Source organism: Callithrix jacchus, chromosome 14 (genome assembly GCF_049354715.1).
Source record: "Callithrix jacchus isolate 240 chromosome 14, calJac240_pri, whole genome shotgun sequence".
NCBI classification, from domain to species: domain Eukaryota; kingdom Metazoa; phylum Chordata; class Mammalia; order Primates; family Cebidae; genus Callithrix; species Callithrix jacchus.
Genome location: NC_133515.1, coordinates 28,332,574 through 28,353,378, shown reverse-complemented (window position 1 = coordinate 28,353,378; position 20,805 = coordinate 28,332,574). Strand labels below are relative to the sequence as shown.

Below are 20,805 nucleotides of genomic sequence, written 5' to 3'. Positions count from 1 at the left end.
TTTTTCAGAGGGTATTTACCTGATAAAATACCTGCCTCATGAAATAACTTGACCGATATTTTCGAAATCTGCCCATTTGAGCCAAGCTTTCTGACTCACCTTTGAAAAATCATTCTTTGGGGGTTGGATCCAAGGTGGCCAAATAGGCACAGCTCTGGAGTGCAGTTCCCAGTGAGAACACAGAGGGTGAGTGACCACCACATCTCCAAACAAATTTTTACTGCCCACAGACCAGGAGATTCCCAGGCAGAAAAGTGCCACAAGTCTCCAGCAGGGCTGTTTCAGCTAGCGCAGCAGGTATCTGCAAAAACCTCACACAAATCTGGACAGTCTTTTCAACTAGCACCTGGAATGCCTTGGAGACAGAATCACCCATTCAACTGAAAAAAAGCAGGCTGAATCAAGGAGCCAGGTGATGAGGCACAGTGGGTCCCACCCACATAAAGACAAGCAATCTGAAATACTCTGGATTGAGAGTTTCACAGCAAGCACAGCTGGACCTGGGATGGTCCATCTCTGTGGAGGGAAGGGCACCTGCCATTATCAAGGCAGTCCACCATTACTGAGGCAGTCCACCATTACCAAGCAGTCTGCCATTACTGAGATAGACCACCATTACCGAGGCAGTTCTAACTATACCTCTTTAAACAAAACCAAAATGAAGTTCAGACAGCACGTGGGCAGAGCCCATGACAACTCAGCAATACCTCTGCTGGCAGACTGTGACTAGGCTATCTCCTCACTGTGCAGGGCATCTCTGAAAAAAGGCAGCAGCACATCAGGAACTTATAAATAAAGCCCCACCTTCCCAGGACAGAGCACCTGAGAAAAAAAGGCTGCAGCAGTTGAGTTCTGCTGCAGCAGACTTAAATGCACCTTCCAGCAGTTCTGAATGGAACAACAGAGCTGACAGCCTAGCACATGAGCTCCTATAAGGGACAGACTGTCTCCTTGAGAAACTCTCTGACCCCTGTATATCCAAAGAGACACCTCATAAAGGAAAGCTCAGGCTGGCATCTGGCCGGTATCCTTCTGGGACAAAGATAAAAAAAGAAACTGGCAGCAACCCTTACTGTTCTGCAGCCACTGCAGGTGATCTCTAAGCAAGCAGGGTCTGGAGTGCACCTCCAGCAGTCCTACAGCAGAGGGTCCTGACTGTTAGAAGGAAAACTAAAAAACAGAAAGATAACTTCATCATCAACAAAATGGACCTCTACTCAGAGACCCCATCTGAAAGTCACCAACTACAAAGACCACAGGTAGATAAATCTACAAAGATGTGAAGAAACCAGCACAAAAAGGATGAAAACACCCAAAACCAGACTGTCTCTCCTCCTCCAAGGGATCACAACTCCTCACCAGCAAGGGAACAAATCTGGATAGAGAATTAGTCTGATTGATCGACGGAAACAGGCTTCAGAAAGTGGGTAATAACAAACTTCCCTGAGCTAAATGAACATGTTCTAACCCAATGCAAAGAAACTAAGAATCTTGAAAAGAGGTTTGACAAAATGCTAACAAGAATAAACAGCTTAGAGAAGAATATAAATAAATTGATGGAGCTGAAAAACACAACATGAGAATTTTATGAGGTATACACAAGTTCAGCTGCATCAACCAAGCAGAAGAAAGGATATTAGAGATTGAAGATCAACTCAATGAAATAAAACAAGAAGGCAAGAATAGAGAAAAAAGAGTGAAAAGAAATGAACAAAGCCTCCAAGAAATATGGGATTATGTGAAAAGACCTAATCTACGTTTGATAGGTGTACCTGAATGCAACGAAGAGAATGAATCCAAGCTGGAAAACACTCTTCAGGATATTACCAGGGAAACTTCCCCAACCTAGCAAGGCAGGCCAATATTCAAGTCCAGGAAATACAGAGAACACCACAAAGATATTCCTCAAGAAGAGCAACCCCAAGGCACATAATCGTCAGATTCACCAGGGTTGAAATGAAGGAAAAAATGCGAAGGGCATCCAGAGAGAAAGGTCGGGTTACCCACAAAGGGAAGCCCATCAGATTCACCATGGATCTCTCAGCAGAAACCCTGCAAGCCAGAAGAGAGTGGGGGCCAATTTCAACATCTTAAAGAAAAGACCTTTCAACCTAGAATTTCATATCCAGCCAAACTAAGCTTCATAAGCAGAGAAGAAATAAAATCCTTTATGAACAAGCAATTTCTCAGAGATTTCATCACCACTGGGCCTGCCTTACAAGAGCTCCTAGAAGAAACACTAAACACAGAAAGGAACAACCAGAACCAGCCACTCAAAACACATACCAAATAGTAAAGAGCATTGACACAATGAAGGAACTGCATCAACTAATGGGCAAAATAACCAGCTAGCATCAAAATGGCAGGATCAAATTCAAACATAACAATATTAATCTTAAATGTAAATGGGCTAAATGCCCCAATCAAAATACACAGACTGGAAAATTGGATAAAAAGTCAAAACCCATCCGTGTGCTGTATCCAGGAAACCGATCTCACATGCAAGGATATGCATAGGCTCAGAATAAAAGGATGGAGGAAGATTTACCAAGCAAATGGAAAGCAAAAAGAAGCAGGAGTTGCAATCCTATTCTCTGATAAAATAGACTTTAAACCAACAAAGATCAAAAGAGACAAAAGGGTAAATGGATCAATGCAACAAGCAGACCTAATAATCCTAAATATATACACACCCAATACAGGAGCACCTATATACATAAAGCAAGTTCTTAATGACCTATAAAGAGACTTAGACTTCCACACGATAATAGTGGGAGACTTTACCACTCCACTGTCAATATTAGACAGGTCAATGATACAGAAAATTAACAAATAGACCAACAAGAAGGGCTGAAGTTGAGGCAGCAATTAATAGCCTACCAACCAAAAAAAGCCCAGGTCCAGATGGGTTCACAGCTGAATTCTACCAGACATACAAAGAGGAGCTGGTACCACTGCTTCTGAAACTATTCCAAACAATCTAAAAAGAGGGAATTCTTCCCAAATCGTTTTATGAGACCAACATCATCCTGATACCAAAACCAAGCAGAGACGCAACAGGAAAGAAAACTTTAGGCCAACATCAATGATTAACATAGATGCAAAAATATTTAATACAATACTGGCAAACTGATTGCAACAGCACATCAAAAAGCTTATCCATCACAATCAAGTAGGCTTTATCCTGGGGATGCCAGGCTGGTTCAACATACTCAAGTTTATAAATGTAATTCACCACATAAACAGAACCAAAGACAAAAACCACATGATTATCTCAATAGATGCAGAGAAGGCCTTTGACAAAATTCAACAGCCCTTTATGCTAAAAACTCTCAATAAACTAGGTTCCAATGGAATCTATCTCAAAATAATAAAAGCTATTTATGACAAACTCACAGCCAATATCATACTGAATGAGCAAAAACTGGAAGCATTCCCTTTGAAATCTGGCACTAGACAAGGATGCCCTCTCTCACCACTCCTATTCCGTATAGTATTGGAGGTTCTAGCCAAAGCAATCAGGAAAGGAAAAGAAATAAAGGGTATTCAATTAGGAAAGGAGGAAGTCAAAATGTCTCTATTTGCAGATGACGTGATTGTATATTTAGAAGACCCCATCGTCTCAGCCCAAAATCTCCTGAAAATGATAAGCAACTTCAGCAAAGTCTCAAGATACAAAATCAATGTGCCGAAACCACAAGCATTCCTATAAACCTGTAACAGACTTAAAGAGAGCCAAATCAAGAAAGAATTGCCATTCACAATTGCTACAAAGAGAATAAAATACCTAGGAATACAACTAACAAAGAATGTAAAGGACCTCTTCAAGGAGAACTACAAACCACTGCTCAAGGGAATAAGAGAAGACACAAACAAATGGAAAAACATTCCATGCTCATGGTTAGGAGGAATCAATATTATGAAAATGGCCACACTGCCAAAAATAATTTATAGATTTAATGCTATCCCCATCAAGCTACCTATGACTCTCTTCACAGAACTGGAAAAAACCACCTTGAACTTCATGTGGAACCAAAAGAGAACCCACATAGCCAAGTCAATTCTAAGCAAAAATAACAAAGCTGGAGGCATCACACTACCAGATTTCAAACTTTATTACAAGGCTACAGTAATCAAAACAGCATGGTACTGGTACCAAAACAGAGATACAGACCAATGGAGCAGAACAGAGTCTTTGGAGGCAACACCACACATCTACAACCATCTGATCTTTGACAAACCTGACAAAAACAAGCAATAGGGAAAGGATTTCCTGTTTAATAAATGGTGTTGGGGAAACTGGCTAACAGTGTGCAGAAAGCAGAAACTGGACCCGTTCTTGGCACCTTACACTAAAATTAACTCCTGGTGGATTAAAGACTTAAACATAAGACCTAACACCATAAAATCCCGAGAAGAAAACCTAGGCAAAAACATTCAGGACATAGGCTTATGCAAGGACTTTATGACTAAAACACCAAAAATATTGGCAATAAAAGCCAAAATAGACAAATGGGATCTAATTAAACTCCAAAACTTGTGCACAGCAAAAGACACAATAATTAGAGTGAAGTGGCAACCAACAGAATGGGAAAAAAATTTTGCAATCTACCCATCTGACAAAGGCCTAATATCCAGAATCTACAATGAACTAGAACAGATTTACAAGAAAAAAAAAAAAAAAAACCCCATTCAAAAGTGGGCAAAGGATATGAACAGATATTTTTCAAAAGAAGACACATATGAGGCCAACAAACATATGAAAAAATGCTCATCATCACTGGTCATTAGAGAAATGCAAATCAAAACCACATTGAGATACCATCTCACACCAGTTAGAATGGCGGTCATTAAAATATCTGGAGACAATGGATGCTGGAGAGGATGTGGAGAAATAGGAACACTTTTACACTGTTGGTGGGAGAATAAATTAGTTCAACCATTGTGGAAGACAGTGTGGCGATTCCTCAAGGACCTAGAAATAGAAATTCCATTTGACCCAGCAATCCCATTACTGGGTATATATCCAAAGGATTATAAATCATTCTGTTGTAAAGACACATGCACACATATGTTCATTGCAGCACTGTTTACAATAGCAAAGACCTGGAATCAATTCAAATGCCCATCAATCATAAACTGGACAGGGAAAATGTGGCACATATACACCATGGAATAGTATGCAACCATAAAAAACGATGAGTTCATGTTCTTTATTAGGACATGGATGAACCTGGAAACCATCATTCTCAGCAAATTGGCACAAGAACAGAAAATCAAACAATGCATGTTGTCACTCATAGGTAGGTGTTGAACAATGAGAACACATGGACACAGAGAGGGGAGCATGACACACTGGGGTCTGTTGGGGGGGACTATGGGAGGGACAGCAGAGGCTAGGGAGTTGGGGAGAAATGCCATATAAAGATGATGAAGATGGATGCAGCAAACCACATTGCTATGTAATTACCTATGCAACAATCCTACATGTTCTTCACATGTACCCCAGAACCTAAAGTGCAATAAAATATATTTTTTAAAAAAAAGAAAAAAGAGGGGCCGGGCACGGTGGCTCACGCCTGTAATCCCAGCACTTTGGGAGGCCGAGGTGGGTGGATCACAAGGTCAAGAGATTGAGACCATCCAGGTCAACATGGTGAAACCCCGTCTCTACTAAAAATACAAAAAATTAGCTGGGCGTGGTGGCGCGTGCCTGTAATCCCAGCTACTCGGGAGGCTGAGGCAGGAGAATTGCCTGAGCCCAGGAGGCGGAGGTTGCGGTGAGTCGAGATTGCGCCATTGCACTCCAGCCTGGGTAACAAGAGCGAAACTCCGTCTCAAAAAAAAAAAAAGAAAAAAGAAAAACAGCTCTTCCCAGGTGTCTCCTTCACCAGATACCACCCCTTTGATTATGGTCAAGAGTTTTCTACCGCTGGGAAGTAGGGTTTGAATCTAGCAGCCAGAGCTAGGCCCTCTGGACCTCATCTCCCTAGGAGTCCTCAGCCCTGCTGGCTGGAGCAAACAAGCTCCCAGAACTCCAGCCTCTAAGAACTCACATCTGAACTTGTTTCTCACTCATTCAACATACTACCACAGGGAATAAAAACAGTAGCATGTGGTCCTCACTCTCAGTAGGCCACAGCCCAGTGATGCCTCACTGCTATGGCCAGAGGGCATGGATCCAAACAACTGTGATGAATGCCATGGCCATTCCTAGAGTTCCATTACCTGAACATTTCCCAATTTGTAATATGTTCACAACCTGAGTTATTACAAACTGATTTACCAATTCTATCGATGTAAAAGTCTAATATGTGAGTAATATGTGTTAAATACTAGTAAACTTAGAGTTTATAATACTCATTTTAATATAAATTTTCATTGTCACTTAGGCACGTGATCGGGTGAAGAATGGTCTCACTAAGCTATTAGAAACAAACGTACTAGTAGATAAAATGAAATTAGATCTTTCAGCTTTAGAGCCTGTGCTTTTAAAAAAGTCACAAGATGTTGAAGCCCTGATGGAAAAATTGGCAGTGGATCAAGAAAGTGCTGATCAGGTATGCTGCATTTCCTGAGAATGTAGGAAAGGCTTCAGTCAGCAACTCATCACTTATGTACAATGAGACATGATTGGATTATTTTATTATCTATGTCATTAAAATAATTAAGTGATAGATTTAGCAAATTTTTTTAGCAATTTAGCAATGCTTTTAAGTTATAAAAAATCTCCCTTTACTAAATCAGCTTGGCTCTGTCCTCAAGAAGTGATGCAGCCCAATGAATGGGACAGAGAATTATGAGAAAAGCACCACCTACAAATATAAAGCAGCTTTTCTGGCCAGGCGCGGTGGCTCACACCTGTAATCCCAGCACTTTGGGAGGCCGAGGCGGGCGGATCACGAGGTCAAGAGATTGAGACCATCCTGGCCAACATGGTGAAACCCCATCTCTACTAAAAAATACAAAAATTAGCTGGGCATGGTGGTGTCTGCCTGTAGGGAGGCTGAGGCAGGAGAATTGCTTGAACCCAGGAGGCGGAGATTGCAGTGAGCTGAGATTGCGCCACTGTACTCTAACCTCGCACCTGGCGACAGAGCAAGACTCTGCCACAAAAAATAAAAAATAAAGCAGCTATTCCTCTCCTAAGTTGGAGCTGTTTGTTATAATAAGTTTATATTCATTATGCTATCAACATGGCATAGATGGGCAAAGGAGAGCATAAAATGCAATCTAGCTAATTCCCTCTCATTGTTACTCTAATCCAAAGGGCAAATATGACTCATTATTATTGGCTTTGTTTTAAACATTAAAATTCAAATGATGCAGCCACTTAAGCAGTCATGTTTCAATGGTTAGGTCCGTAACACAGTGCAGGAGGATGAAGCAATAGCAAAAGTCAAAGCCGAAGAAACCCAAGCAATAGCTGATGATGCTCAAAGAGATCTTGACGAGGCATTACCCGCACTTGATGCTGCCAATAAAGCACTGGATTCCTTAGATAAGGCAGATATATCTGAAATCAGAGTTTTTACAAAGCCCCCAGATTTGGTCATGACTGTAATGGAAGCAATCTCCATTCTCTTGAATGCCAAGTGAGTAATTCAGAATCATGTATTGCCACAATACCTGGTGAGAGTTCTTTACTGTTTTCCTTCATGTTAATTCATATCTTCATTCCCTTCTCCAACCTCTCATTGTTTCAGTTGGTCATTCAATAAATTGATTTAAGGAGTATTTTCTTCCCCAACATCTATTTTGTACTAGATGATAGAAGATAAGTTTTCCTCTACAAGATATACACAGGCTAGTGGGAAGATAGATATGAAAACTAGTAATTTCATTACAATATGAGAGTTGTATAGTATTGGGAGTGCTGAGAAAAGAGTGTCTAAGTCCAGCTGGGAATATGCAAGCAGGTTTTTTGGAAAGTGATGCTCAGTGGGACCATAGACAAGTCAGGAATGAGCTTTGATGTTCTTGGAATGTGAGGGGGCTGGGCAGGAGGCCAGTGATTACATCATGAAAGATCTTAAATGCTGCACTTGACACTTCAGATTTCATCTTGGAGAGATGCAGTTTTCAAACTTTCTTTAGCAACACAAACTTTTTTTCAGTAAAATTATGATATATGAGCCTTTTTGTGTAAAACTGAGCAAAGGGCTCAGAGCACCACACCACCACCAGGCCTCCAGGAGACAGGGTGGAGAGGTCACCACTGACTCTTAAACTGGTACCTCGGTAGGGCCCTTAGAGCTCTGCAGAGCACAGATGGAGAGCTGTGGGCAGAAGGGACTGATAATCGTTGAACATTTATTACCTAATCAGATTTTCATGGTAGAAAGATCAATCTGGCAAAAGTTCAGAAGAGCAAAGTTCAAAGAGACATAAAGCCCAGTTAGAAAGCAATTGCAGTGTCCTGGTAGGAGATTTTAAGGGTGGGAACTATGACAAAGGAGGTAAAATGTGAGTGTCTACAGCATTTTAAAAATAAAACTATTGTTTCTATAATGTCTTACATTTATAAAACTCCACAATTTTATAATTGTTTCTCTACCACAGCTGGGTTGCATGGAATGACCTTAGACACCCATTTTCATTTTGCCCCATGAATTAATTGTGGTGCACCTAACTACCAATTACCAGAATTATAGTAGCAAGATTAAAACTAGCTACTTATTGGGATACTATCATAATTCTCAAAGGAATACATTTCTTTCATTCTTATATTACTTAATTCCAGTGCTATTAATTTATCATGTCTGTCTTTCAGGCCTGATTGGCCGTCAGCAAAGCAACTTCTTGGTGACTCTAACTTTCTGAAAAGGCTTTTAGAATACGATAAGGAGAACATAAAGCCTCAGATATTGGCAAAGCTTCAAAAGTATATTAATAATCCTGATTTTGTGCCTGAAAAAGTGGAGAAAGTGTCCAAAGCATGTAAATCTATGTGCATGTGGGTAAGAGCTATGGATTTGTACTCTCGAGTGGTCAAGGAGGTCGAACCGAAAAGACAAAAGCTCCGTGCCGCACAGGTACATTGTCCGGATTTTGATATTTTATAGAATTGAAGGCCATTATCGCTGATCATTCAAGTTCTCTATATAATGTTACTGTGGTCCTACGCAATATAGACAGTGACAAAAACTTCTGGAAATTAGCTTTTGTTTTAAACGAGAGCTGGCAATATTCTTTCAGAAATTACCTCTGAAATCAGCCTTCTTTCAGCCTAAGAGGAACATGAGTTTCTCAGTATATAATAGGTCTATTATTTGTTAAGGTACTTTAGCTCAAGCATCTGATGGTCTGTATTTCCGTTTGGTAAATACGTCCGCGCTTGATGGTGTCATCTGAGGTTTTAGAACCAGCTTAACCCTGCCATCAGTTGTGAGGCCGTTCATCTTCCCAAGAAAAAAAAGAATGATCATTTAGTAAACAGGTTACTGAAAAGAACTGTGGCTACAGAGCAGAGATTGGCAAACTTTTTCTAGAAAGACCCAGATAATAAGTATGTCATGCATTACAGATCATGTGGTCTCTGCTGCCAAAAAACGGTCATTGACAATATATAAATGAATAAGCATGACTGTGTTCCAATATAACTTTATTTATTGACACTGGAATTCAAATTTCACACAAATATCACATTTCATAAAATATTATTATTTTAAAAATGTTTCTAATTATTTAAAAATGTAAAAACCATTCTTAGCTTGCACTGTACAAAAACAGGTGCAGGCTAGATGTGACCTGCAGGCTATAGTTTGCAGACCTCTGATGTGGATAACTAGTTAGGAAATATTAATTTCCACTATTGCATGAATATTTAATTTGTTGCATCATTTAAAATTAATAATCCATTTTGGTAACTGATTCATCCTAAATGCTTGGCACACCTGTTTCTTTATTATGATTCATTTTGTTGGGACTTTTTATTGATTTTGTTTTGTTTTATTTACTTCTGTTCTGGTATTTTACTTTAATTTATATTTGTTTCAACTTTATGTATCATATCAAAGTCTTTTTGGACCTGAAAAGAGGAATATATGTAAATTTTTAAGATCTGTATTATTAATGGGCAGATTCAGCCTTCTTTGGGGCCTTTTCTTAAACAGTTGCTTGATTTTATTAGGCTGAACTTGACATTACCATGGCTACCCTGAGAGAAAAGCAAGCATTACTAAGACAAGTGGAAAATCAAATAAAGGCCTTACAAGATGAATATGACAAAAGTATAAATGAAAAAGAAAGTCTGGGTAAGTAACTCATAGAATTTACATTGGCCAGGAAATGCCTGATTTTCAAAAGGAGCAAGAACTTTTAGGCAGTCAGATTTCAGCTTTTATCCAACATATACAATGTATTTCCATTAGCCTTCTAGTATCAGATAAGAACTCATATGTTTTAAATATTCAACATCCTTTACCTGAACAATACTTAGTGGAGCATGTTACATTAAAACACAAAATAGTGTGCGAATTTGATCCAGAAACTAAATACTACAAGGGGATGGAAAGCACTGTCTTCAGCCAGAGTAATGGAGTATTGAAAAAGAGCTCTCAATATGGAAGAGGCAAACTTAGACTTGGTTCTGAAATGGGAATGAAAGCTGAATTGGTGTGAGGTTTTATAGAGATGTATTGACATCATTGGCTAAATAATACTAACTCTACTATAAGAAGAAGGTAAATAAGCTTTTAATATTTTACAAAAATATTGAATAATATAATCTGATTTTCTTAAAATTTTCTAGCAAAGACCATGACCCTGACAAAAGCACGTCTAGTACGTGCTGGAAAACTGACGGCTGCTTTAGAAGATGAGCAGGTTCGATGGGAAGAAAGCATACAGAAGTTTGAGGAAGAAATATCAAATATCACTGGGAACGTGTTTATAGCAGCAGCTTGTGTGGCCTACTATGGAGCTTTCACAGCCCAGTACCGGCAGTCAGTGAGTAACCCTACTTTCTGTAAGGAGGATAGATAGAAGCTGAAACTGGAACTGGGGCTGGTTTATTTTTCTGAGTTCAAATGGAGGCTGTCCACTATAGAGGTTCTTCATGGCAGAATTTCTTTATATATTTCAGTCCTCCATTCCCCCTTCAGCCAGTGATGGTCCACCCCTAGACTTTCCTTAACACATTCCTCCCTTTCCTTCTCTTGTCTTAAAAAGCTATTCTATTCATCATTTACACATCTCAGAAACCTGGGGGAAGAAAAAGGGACAGTGAGTTCCTCCCCGCTTATGATCAGAAGTGGTATGTAAAGCCGGCCTGGATGAGATGTTCTCAATTGGTGAAACTGCAACAGAGGGTCAGTCAACTGAAAGCGGAAGCCAGGACAACAGGAATCTGTGCTTCCTTAGGCTTTTATCTCTATAAGAAAGAATAAAAGCTCATTTATCAGAGAATAAATGTTTCATCTACATGCAATTTCCAGGAAATGAAATTATTTGAGTGGATTTTACAGTCATTTTTTTTGAAACGTCTTCCTGAAAATGTTTACCCTTGTCCTTGAGTTATAAAACCTAATATAGGACTCTCACATAGAGTCTCCAGGAACTCTAAGGTCTTAGGGTGCCGTATTTCTCACTGGAGCCAATTATGCATTTAGGGGACAGACAGTTCTATGTTGTGCATGACTGCACCACTCATTGAAGGAGGTCAGATGCTAACATCCCTTTCCCTCATCTACTGATTGCTTGTACACCCTCAGTCATTGTGATAACCCCAAACTTCTCCACATGCTTTCACAGTCTCCCAACAGGGAAAATAGAAACCTGGTTGAAAACCCAGTGATTTACACAAGACAACTGAGGTTCAAATGGAGGAATGGTGTTTCCAAAGTCATATCTAACTAATGGTATAGTTAGAGTACCTAGATCTCCTGATTTTAGTCTACTTCCTGTGTCCCATGCTCTGATGCCAGTATGCCTGTGGAGACAGGGAAGGCTTATCTCTTCAGGCACTGACTTACCGCTGCATGTGCCCTTGTTTTACTGTTTGTTCCTGACTCTACTCAAGTAAGCCTTCCCCCTTCTACAGCTTATAGAGTGTTGGATTCAGGACTGTCAGTCTCTGGAGATTCCAATCGACCCTTCCTTCAGTCTCATTAACATTCTTGGAGATCCCTATGAGATAAGGCAGTGGAACACTGATGGGCTGCCCCGTGACTTGACATCAACAGAAAACGGCATTTTGGTTACTCAAGGCAGACGATGGCCTTTGATGATTGATCCCCAAGATCAGGTGTGTAGCAAATGCTTATGAGAGTGGTCTTTTGGTTCTGCTTAATGTTGAGCTATCTATTAAAAATTATAAAAGTAGACTTTAATATACTTGGAGACTTAGATTTAACATACATGGAGATTTAGACCCAGAAGAGAATGTAGAAGTCCTCTAATCCAAGTCCTTCATTTTGTGGGAGAGAAACCAAGAAAGAAAGAGTTGAAGTGCTCTCATACTTGATTTTGATTGATTTTGTTTAGGGGACTGACCATTTGTTTTTTGTTTTCTGTGAGGATTGAAATCCACAGGTCTTCATTCTTCTGTAGTCCTTGTTCCTGAAAGGTCTGAGGAATGAGAATGAAGTCAGGGTATGATAGAATTTTAGGCCAAGGCTGACTGGAATTTACAATCTCCATCATCCTTTTCTGACTCCCTAGGTTCATGCATCAGGTCATACTAAATAGGGTTTGGAAAAGGGAGGCGCCGTGGAAGCAAGGGAGATAAACTTGAATACCATAGTCATGACCTCTGTTCCCAGATGACTCTTTTCTTTACTTTTTCCAAATCTGAACAAAGAGAAGAGTCCCAAACATTGGGCTTAAAAGATGTCTTTACTGCCAGGGGCGGTATAGTATACAAATTTCAAATTTGTTTCTAGGTTGCATAGCATTTCCACACTTTCTTCTAAAGCTTTTGCTTTCTAACCACTTATTATGCTCTGAAGCAAATATTCTGCTCTGTGTTTTTCCAAACAGGCAAACCGTTGGATAAGGAACAAGGAAAGCAAAAGTGGTTTAAAGATCATTAAGCTTACAGATAGTAATTTCTTACGAATACTCGAGAATTCAATCCGACTTGGTTTACCTGTCTTACTGGAAGAGGTTTGCTTTTCACTGCCTTTTCTCATGTTAGTTCCCAACTTTCAAGTCATACATGGAATCCTATACAGGCCACATCCCCTCATGCTAAAAACACCAGTCAACTCCATTTTCAAATTGGTGACAATACATTATCATATTGCAAGGGGAGTGGGAGGGAGGATCTGTTGACTTTCAGGCATGGTTTTGGTGTTAAGAGGGCTGGTCTCTGTTTCCTGACACTGCTATTTCACAGGCCTCATTATGGTCCTTGATGGTGAGCTTCTCTGAAAATTCATAATAGTAGTGCCATTCAGGATTATGTACCTATACTAATGACATAAAGCCAGTAAAATATTCTAGAGGGTATAAACATTATGCTTTACCTGGGTATAGCTCAGAATTGGATTAAGTGAATTAGATAAGAATAAACTTTTGTTAAAAAAAAAAAGGAAAGAAAGAGAAAAGGGAGGACAGTATTGTTTGTTGAGTCTAGGTACTCCATTTCTTTGGCTATCATTGCAAGAATGGATGTTTTTTAAACTGTTCCCTCATTCCAACATTATTTGAGAAACAGTGCAAACAATATAGATGTGGTTTCTATCCTCAATAGCCTACAATTGAGATGGGGTCAGAGATAGTAGACAGAGAAAGAAAATGAGAAGAAATGAGAGACAGGGAGAGAAAGAGAACTTATGATGAGAGCTTTGAAAGGGCAAAAGAAGGGGACTGGGATAGTCACCAAGGGATAGACCACCAAGGCTGGTCTGACTTAGATATGTGGCTAAAGGGAGTAATTTAAGCTGTGACCTATGTGATGAGCTCAGCCATATTACAGGCTTAGAGAGAAGGGCTTCCCAGGCAAAGGGAACAGCATGTGCAAAGGCCCTGGTCACAAAAGAAAATGGTTTATTTTCCTATAAGTAAGAAAATAATGAGTGAACAAAAGCATGGGCTATGAGTTAAGTCTCAGTTTAACCATTTCTAGAAGTATCTCTGCTTCAGCAGAAAGACGGAAAGCTCAAAAAGACCATGGAACAGGGCAGTTTAGCTGCAGCAGCTGCATGATGACTAGGAATTGTAATTAATATGTTAGCATTAACTAATATTTGTTGCATGTTCACTCCATGCCAGACTCTATTCTCAGTGTTTTATGTATATTAACTCATTAATCCTCACTGCCACGTCACGAGATAGTTACTATTGTTATCCCATTTTGTCAATGAAGAAACTGAGGTCTAGAAGAGTCACATAAACTATCCAATCAGCCTTGCCTGCCTAGGAAATCCACAAGTTACACTCTTCCCGACTCAAGCCCCAAAGAGCACGAGGGGCCTCAGTGTGACCAAGCTTGGCCTTGACCAACACGAGGGTGGTTCTGTAATGGAGCCCAGTCACAGGAGGGGGTAAAGTCTTCGGAAAACTTTGGCACAGGTATTTTAGCCCCAAACTGGACTCCTTAACTCAGGTTTACTTCATGACACAGGAGGTCCTGAGGGACTTTCCTCTTTCATGGCAGCGGACAAAAGGTTTTCTGTGATGTTCGGACTCCGGATGGAAGAGTCTTTTAACTATAGCAGAGTGCTCTTGTGAGAGGGGGTGGGCCCTTGTCAGGGCTCCAGCCAGGAACAGGACACTCTAACCGGTTCTTCCAGACTTTGTGTGCCTTAGGGTCATCAACATTATACCCCTAGCTGCTTTCTACATTTGCTAGAGTGGTATATTCAAACTTTGTCTCCATCCATTCATGGGTATGAAATCAGTTTAGACCATCTCAATCAACATATTCAAATGAAATAGAATGTTTTTTAACCCAAAATTATATTGAATACGGGTAAATCTTATCTCATAAACTTTTGTTTGAAGAATTTACATGTATGGGTACCATGTCACAATGTGAAATAAATTTGTTACTATGGATGACAGTCAAATATTGAAAGCCCCTGAGCCATGGGACCCCCTCACATGCGTCCCGACATAAGGATATTTCTGATGGGATCCCTGGACAATGTCTGCATACCCACATTCCTACCAACAGTCAGATTGACTTTGAGGAAAAAGGTGTAACTATCATGTAGAATAGGCATTCACAGACACTTTTTCTATAGAGAGCCAGGGAGTAAATATTTCAGTTTTTGCAGGCTTCCTGTAGTCTCTGTGCATATTCTTTTGTGTTTTGGTTTAGTGTTTTTTGGTTTATATGTTTTTACAATCCTTATAAAAGGTAAAAAAACATTCATAGCTCAAGAGTCATAGAAAAATGGCCACACAGGGCCATATTTGGCCTGCAGGCTGTCAATTGCCAGTCTCTGGTTTTAAACAACCATGAAAATGAACAGATCTTCATTTGTATGGGGCTTGTTGAAGTCCAACCTGCAGTTACTTAATCTACCCAGCTTCTCTCTTCTTCTCATGGAAATAGGGTAGAAGATTAATCTAAATAGATGTATCGCCTTCAGATGCTCTTATTTCCTTAGATTGCTAATAAAATGCTCACTGGAAAATAGGTACTATTAGAGGTAGTGCAAGGATGTTAATAAATATCCATCATATCACTGAAAAATTGTTCATTCACAATACATTTTGAGGCCTAAGAAATTTTGTGAAGTTGATGCTATCCATTTTAATTGCTTCTTTTTGTATTGTCCTGTTTTAATTTCTAAGCTTAAGGAAACCTTGGATCCAGCTCTAGAACCCATCCTTTTGAAACAAATTTTTATCAGTGGTGGCCGGCTACTTATCCGTCTTGGAGACTCAGACATTGATTATGACAAAAACTTTAGGTTCTATATGACAACCAAACTGCCAAATCCCCACTATCTGCCTGAGGTATGAACTGCTGGTCTGGAATTCTCAACTGTTTATCATGATGTGATGAGTCTGAAGTTTGATGGGCTCCCACCTGGAAGGAAAGCTCTCCCCCATTCTCCCTCATCTCCTATACACATCCTACACTCTTGCTTCTCTTCTGAGTGTTTATTCTGATTCCAATCACCCTTGTCATCACCATCTAGTTAGGTTGCAAGCCCCTGCCCACCGGGGCAAAGGCCAATGCTCTGTCTCTCCCCACTTCGCACCTCTCCATTGCCCTCGCCATCTCCCTCTAGGTTCACAGCCACTCTTCCTAAACACAAGGCATCTCCCTTCTAAACTCTCTCTTCCCTCCATTGGCAAAGACTGCTTTGTTCCTGTTATTATGACTAATGAATGAATCAGAGCTTAATTGAGAGTCCATGGGGCTGGGGTGAAAGGAGGAGGAGGTATCATTGTTTAAATGTGCAAATGCCCACAGCATATGTGCCCAAATAAAGAGGTCACCCATTTGAAAACTCTAGGATCAAGACAACATTAGAGAATCATGATCCAGTGGTCCAGTGTCAATACTTAGAGTTATGGGTGGTGGGGGCATCTTGTCCCCTTCTCATACTCTTAGATTCTTTGAGAGGAACTGTGTTAGCTCCACTCCCTACACATGTCCCTGAGACTCAGTAGACTCTAGAAGAACCCCCTCCTCTAGTACCACAATGTCCAAGATAGTTACAACAGAAATGAAGACAGCTGGGAATCCATTGCCCCTCCCACAGAGCTCCCACAAGGTTCCACCTGGCCACAACTCCCACCACACATGCCCAGGTGCTGCCCCAGCTCCAGGCACATCTGCACACTCTGCAGGCTCTTACCTAGACAAGGAACTTGACCTCAGAACTTTATTTCTTCGCAACGACCACCCTTCCAAAAATATCCTTTCCAAAGAGTGTCACTCCATTCCATTCCAAATATATATTCCATTCCAAGGAGTGTCACTTTCCAAAGACTGACACACACACACACACACACACATATATATAAGTCACTCTTTCTGTTTCCAATACACCATTCCAAAGAGAGTCACTTTCATTTTAGCTATTGAATTGCTCATAGCTATTTGTCTTCACCAGCTGTGTTCAGGTTGAATGAAATTGGCACATTTCTTGAATAAGATGGGGAAGTATCATTGAAAGTTTAAGTTAGGGTTTTCCTTGTCAGCCTCAAGGAGTTTAATTACACAGCCACTTCCAGGGCTCATGTCCCAAGTCCCATTTCAGAGTTTAGAAAAGTGACCATTACCAGAGGCTGAGACGAAGAATGGAGAGGGGCAGTAAGGTAGGGATAGTTAATGGAGACAAAAATATAGTTAGATAGAAAAAATAAGATTTAGCATATAATAGTGCAACAGAATGACTACAGTCAACAATAATGTATTATACATTTTTAAATAACTAAAAGAGCATAATTAGAATTTTTTTAACTCAAAGAAATGATAAATGCTTGAGGCGACAGGGACCGCCCCCAATAAAGAACTGTAACTAACATGCCAGCTTTCAACGTTTGATTTCTTAGTTATTTAATTTTGAGAGGTTATATTGCCCACAAGACCCAAGCCTAGTTCTGTGACAGGGGGCAAATTATCTCATGTCCAGGATCCTTAAGTCAATCATCTCTAAAAGGAGATCAATCCTAGTTCAAGGATTTTGTAATATGGTAAATATTATAAAATTACAATATGTAATACATATTACAACATCCTTCAGATGCAATGTGTTCATTCACACACTCTTGTTATACTTACTAGTTTTTGCTATTGACTTATCAACTGATGTCAGAATATATTGTAGTAATATTTTTATTAAAATATTATTAGACAAAGCATGTAAAGTTTTATTTATCAATAATAGCTTCTTTCAAGCAAAGACACATTGTGTCATAAGTAACTAAGTGCTTTTATTACCTCATTTAGTTCTCTCAGCTATCCTATGAGTTGTTAATATGATTATCCAAATTTTTAAATATTAGAAACTAAAGCTTAGCACAAATGAGTGGCTCATCCAAGATTACACAGTCACTAAAGGGTGCAGCTCAAATTTGAACCCACGCCACTGATTCCAAAATACTGCTTTTCATCCTTTGCTGGCTCACCTTTCTGTAAAACACCATGTAGGATTCCATGACTGGTGTTTGAGGAACAAGATTGTAACTCATACTGGCAGGGAAAAGCATATAAGGATTTTATAAGCCACATTACACCTAAAGTATGTGTGGGTGTAAGTGTGTGTGCAGTTAGACCTGAGATACATCCACCTGGGTAGTAATGAGTTGTGTTCTAATAAAGAAAGGTATTATATTAGTTTGCACTTAAGCATTTTTATGCACTCTGCACTTCTCTTCCAGGTATGCATTAAAGTTACCATTATCAATTTCACCGTAACAAAGTCAGGTCTGGAGGATCAGTTGTTAAGGTAAAACAAACAAACAAACAAAAAAAATGGAAACTAGGGGGAGGGGAGTGGGTGTCATGGGTTTCCTAAATATTTTGTTTGGAAATATTGACAAAAAAATTTCTGCTGTGTAAAAGTACTATACATGAACCTTTAATCAAAAAAAATACAAGTAAATGTCCAAGTTCTTTACCATTTCTGTAGCTGCTCATGGCAGCTGATATTGCCCACTGTCTTCTCAAGGACAACAATGATAGACTCTTAATTCCCCCCCGACTGTTAGGACCAGGCTGGCAGCCACACCCTGCCTCTTCCCTTCACTAGGATTTCCAGCTTGAGCAAGTGAATAAACTCAGTCTTTCTGTTGTTCCTAGAAATGCACTGGTACATACATGTGAAAAAGCAGCTATTTCAAATGCATTTGTTCCTGCTTCACTGGTCTTTAGGTGTTTTCTTAGCATATTTAACTATCCACTTCAAATATATATTTATCCTTTCTTAGTGTACTCTGTGTGTGGTTAAATTGCTATTTCCTGAATATTGGATTATGAGTTGTTAATATTAATCATAGAATTAGCCAAGAGGTTCAGGAGTCAAACTTTTAAAATATTTATTAAAATAATAGCATTGAGGTTGATTCCAAATTAATTTTATATTTAATATATATTTAACCAACACTTATGTACACATATGTATATACATAGGAATACATATGTATGTATTTTCATTCACTCTAAAGAAACATATAATTTAGACCCATGTTCAAAAAAAGTATCTCTTATATTCAAGTCAAGATCCTCCTGACTTACCCTAGTTGTCACTAATGAGCTTAAGTCTTGTTTCTCTAGTTTGTTTTAGAAATTCTTCTGCCAGCTACTACTAACTTGCTTACCTTCCACTAGGTTAACTTCTTTCCAATTAAAGGTTATTTCACGGTATTTTATGAATTTGTTGTAAGGACTTGGCCGAACATTTTGCATACCAGTTTGTTCTTGTGCATAATTAAGCTCAGCTATGTCACTAAGCTGCCAGCATGTTAGGCTGCCTGGGACAAGAAGGAGAAGTGCCCCCATCAGAGCATGGGAAATGCTGGGACTCAGTCATGAGGTGCATAATCTCCCTGCTATTTCTCCTAGATTGATGGCATTGAAAGAGGAAGCTAACAGCCTGAAGCCAGAGTGAGGACAGAGCTGGGTGTGTCTGTGTTCTGACAGGCCGTCACCTATTTCAGCTGTCCTCTACTCTGCTGAGCTCCTGGACAGGCAGAGATACTCATTACGCTTAGTTGTTTATTGCAGTTTTCCTCAGATCCTCTCGATTTTGAACACCACAGTTCACCTCCCTGCCTCCTGGAGAATGCCAACCACAATGCCTTAGTCCTTCTGGAGCCAGAACCATTTTTCTTTTTTTTTTCTGTTATATTTTAAGTTCTGGGGTACATGTGCAGAACGTGCAGGTTTGTTACGTAAGTATACACGTGCCATGGTGGTTTGCTGCATCCATCACCCCATCATCTACATTAGATATTTCTCCTAATGCTATCCCTTCCCTAGCACCGCACCCCCTGACAGGCCACAGTGCGTGATGTTCCCCTCCCTGTGTCCATGTGTTCTCACTGTTCAACACCCACTTAGGGGTGAGAACACACATTGCTTGGTTTTCTGTTCTTGTGTAAGTTTGCTGAGAATGATGGTTTCCAGGTTCATCCATGTCCCTGCCAAGGACACGAACCCATTCTTTTTTATGGCTTCATAATATTTCATCGTGTATCTATACCACATTTTCTTTATCCAGCCTATAACTGATGGGCATTTGGGTTGGTTCCAAGTCTTTGCTATTGTGAACAGTGCCACAATAAACATATGTGTGCATGTGTCTTTATAATGTAATTATTTATAATCCTTTGGGTATATACCCAGTAATGGGATTGCTGGGTCAATAGTATTTCTAGTTCTAGATCCTTGAGGAATCACCACACTGTCTTCCACAATGGTTGAACTAATTTACACTCCCATGAACAGTGTAAAAGCATTTCTATATCTCCACATCCGCATCTATATCTCCAGCATCTGTTGTCTCCTGATTTTTTAATGATTGCCATTCTAACTGGCATGAGATGGTATCTGAATGTGGTTTTGATTTCCATTTCTCTATTGACCAGTGATGATGAGCTTTTTCTCATATGTTTGTTGGCTGCATAAATAACTTCTTTGAGAAGTGTCTGTTCATATCCTTCACCCACTTTTTGATAGGATTGTTTGGTTTTTTTCTTGTAAAATTGGATAAGTTCTTTGTAGATTCTGGATAATAGGCCTTTGTCAGATGGGTAGACTGCAAAAAAACTTTTTTCCCATTCTCTTGGTTGCCAGTTCACTCTAATGACTGTTTCTTTTGCTGTGCAGAAGCTCTTTAGTTTAATTAGATCTTATTTGTCTATTTTGGCTTTTCTTGCCATTGCTTTTGGTGA

At 39.7% G+C, this 20,805-nt stretch overlaps 1 protein-coding gene across 14 annotated transcripts in view; it reads left to right on the top strand.

Annotated features, from left to right (window-relative positions):
* The window catches only part of DNAH6 (dynein axonemal heavy chain 6), a 411,305-nt gene that overhangs the window by 264,763 nt on the left and 125,737 nt on the right, over positions 1 to 20,805 (top strand). For 13 of the 14 annotated variants that reach the window (XR_013526431.1, XM_002807522.6, XM_035272122.3 and 10 more), the window contains 9 exons: positions 6,393 to 6,560; positions 7,360 to 7,595; positions 8,774 to 9,035; positions 10,133 to 10,256; positions 10,754 to 10,950; positions 12,044 to 12,247; positions 12,982 to 13,107; positions 15,748 to 15,912; positions 18,292 to 18,359. Coding sequence is in view for 13 of the 14 variants with exons in the window: in XM_002807522.6 (XP_002807568.3) it covers positions 6,393 to 6,560; positions 7,360 to 7,595; positions 8,774 to 9,035; positions 10,133 to 10,256; positions 10,754 to 10,950; positions 12,044 to 12,247; positions 12,982 to 13,107; positions 15,748 to 15,912; positions 18,292 to 18,359 (1,550 nt within the window). In the remaining variant the exon portion in view is untranslated. The remainder of the gene's footprint in view (positions 1 to 6,392; positions 6,561 to 7,359; positions 7,596 to 8,773; positions 9,036 to 10,132; positions 10,257 to 10,753; positions 10,951 to 12,043; positions 12,248 to 12,981; positions 13,108 to 15,747; positions 15,913 to 18,291; positions 18,360 to 20,805) is intronic. The other variant, XM_035272124.3, reaches the window with a different exon arrangement.